Source organism: Trichechus manatus, unplaced genomic scaffold (assembly GCF_000243295.1).
Source record: "Trichechus manatus latirostris isolate Lorelei unplaced genomic scaffold, TriManLat1.0 scaffold00185, whole genome shotgun sequence".
In the NCBI taxonomy this organism is placed as follows: domain Eukaryota; kingdom Metazoa; phylum Chordata; class Mammalia; order Sirenia; family Trichechidae; genus Trichechus; species Trichechus manatus.
In genome coordinates, this window is record NW_004444121.1 from 3951306 (window position 1) to 3953507 (window position 2202).

The 2202-nt window shown below is 69.4% G+C and overlaps 1 protein-coding gene across 1 annotated transcript in view; it reads right to left on the minus strand.

Moving 5' to 3' along the window:
* Positions 1-513: 513 nt before the first annotated feature.
* The window catches only part of MROH6 (maestro heat like repeat family member 6), a 4958-nt gene continuing 3269 nt past the window's right edge, over positions 514-2202 (minus strand). The window contains exons 10-14 of the mRNA XM_004387427.2: positions 1798-1985; positions 1423-1542; positions 1068-1170; positions 899-964; positions 514-760 (exon numbers count right to left, since the gene is read on the minus strand). Of these exons, the coding sequence (XP_004387484.1) occupies positions 531-760; positions 899-964; positions 1068-1170; positions 1423-1542; positions 1798-1985 (707 nt within the window). The 3' untranslated portion in view covers positions 514-530. The remainder of the gene's footprint in view (positions 761-898; positions 965-1067; positions 1171-1422; positions 1543-1797; positions 1986-2202) is intronic.

The following is a 2202-nucleotide window of genomic DNA, read 5'->3' on the forward strand; positions in this document are numbered from 1 at the left end:
TTGAGCAGAGAGGGCAGAGGCCAGGAACACCAGGACACCGTCGAGGGCACATGATGGGTGGTGGGTCTGTAGGGGAGCCTGGGCCCAGAATGGGCAGGGGCTCGGGAAGGAGGCAGGGCCACCAGTTCAGCACCAGCTCATGGATGAGGCTGTGCAGTGTGACAATATCTCCCACTACACAGGTTCGCAGAGGCCAGGTGCCGTGTGGGCAGGTGTTTGCCCCCATGCCAGAGGCACAGGGTACACTTAGGGCTCGATGAGTGGACAGGTGAGGTGAGTGGAGGAGGACAGTTGGACACATGGGTGCAAGAGGTGAGATGGTGCTGGACAGAAGTGCCAGGTCCCTGGCTCCTGCAGGGGGCTGTGCACACCAGGCCTCTGGGCAGATCCAGGGGGCCCACTCTGCAGATCACCTGGGGTGGGGCCTGGCGATAGGGCGGATGGGGTGCCCACGACTGCCCCAGGTGAGATCGAGGACCCAGCTCAGAAACTGCCCCCCACAGGGCTGGGCCGGACAGGACAGTGGGATCTCAGGTAGGCTCATCCGGGGCGGGAGCAGCCTCAGCAGTCTGCGCTGGAAAGGGGCTGTCAGCGAAGACCGGCGGGGCCCGTGGGGTGCGTGCGCAGCGCCGAGACAGGCGGGCGAGGAGTGGTCGCCGGGGTCGGCTCTGCGCCGCAGCCAGCAGCGCCACCTGCTGACAGGACACGTGCGCGGCCGCGCCCACGGCTGAGTCCGGGTCGCTCTGCAGCTGCCGCAGGTCTACAGGGAGAGGGCGGCTCAGGCAGACGGGCGGGGCTCCAGGACAGCCGGCCCCCCGCCCCTCACCCTCCAGCCATCACTCCTGCCGCCTCCCCAGGACCCCAGCCTCCGGGAGGTGCCGGAGAGTCGGGTCCTCACCCTGGAACAGGGAGTCCAGAAGGTCCTGGCTGACACGGCTGGGGCTGGCGTGATGGGCGAGGAAGCCTGAACCAAGGCAAACCCATGAGCGCGGGACCCACGCGGCCAGGAGGGAGGGCCGTCAGAGCCCCGGGTGCAGGGGCGGTGTGCACCCCAGCCCTGGCCTCACCTATAAGCACCGCGGCTGCCCGCCGCAGGGGAGCCTGTGGGCTCCGAAAGTAACCCTGGGTTTGGCTCAGGAAGCTGGGCACGTGGCTCGGGTACCGCTGAACCTGAGGACAGAAGGGCTGCCTCGGATGGAGAAACCCCGAGGTGAGCCCAAGGCTGGGTCCTCTTGGGGAGGCCCAAGGGCGGGGCAACAGGGCCTGAGGCCTTAAACCAGCCCCACCAGAGCCTGATGGTCAGGCTGGGCTTGGAGGTGGGGGGACTCAGATTCCGGGGAGTGCACTCAGGGGACAGGCAAATACTGGACCAAGTGGGAAGCTGACCTCAGGCCTTGTCGTCACTGCCCCCCCCCCACTGACCAGACGGTGGCAGACGCGGCTGAGAGCCTCTGGGCTGTCGTAGCGGGCCACAGTCACCACCTCCTCCAGCAGGCCCCAGCGCAGGGCCTGGTCGCAGAGGGCCAGGGTCCACTGGGAGCTCTGGGATGCGGAAAGGAGCAGGAAGTGGCAAGGGGTGGCCAGGCCCACCAGCATAGCGGCGGGCGAGCCCGGGGCAGGGGCTGGAGTGTGGGGGCCGAGGAAGGACCACGGATCCCGGGAGCCCATGAGGCCCACAGCTGAGGTCCCCAGCGAGCTCCTGCCCTGCAGTCTTCGGGGAGGGGGTCCGGTGGGCACGGGGTAAGGGGGAGGGCGTTGGGTGGGAACGGAAGGGGGTGGTCTCGGGGAACGGCTGACCTCAACAGCGTCCTGGCTGGGGTCGTGAAGGCGAAGCAGCAGTGGCACTAGACTCCGCAGCACCAGCTTCCGCAGGGGGCCGCGGAGCCCCACCCGGAGCCCGCCCCGGCCCCGCCTCACCAGCGTCGCGAGGAGCCCGAGCGCCGAGGCGCGGACCGCGTCCCGGGCCTGCAGGAGAGGGGGCAGTCAGGGCGGGCTCCGGACGCGCGGGGAGGCAGAGGTCCGCGGGCAAGAGACGGCCGCCAGGGCGGCGCGAGGACCGAGACAGGCGAGGGAGGACTTAAGTTCGGGGCGTGGCCGGGAGAGGCGGGAACGGTGAGGGCTCCAAGCGTGAGAGAGGGCCGCCGCCAGGGCTGCTCAAGCAGGGCAGGGGTCGAGGAAGGACTTCGATCTGGGGGCGAGGCC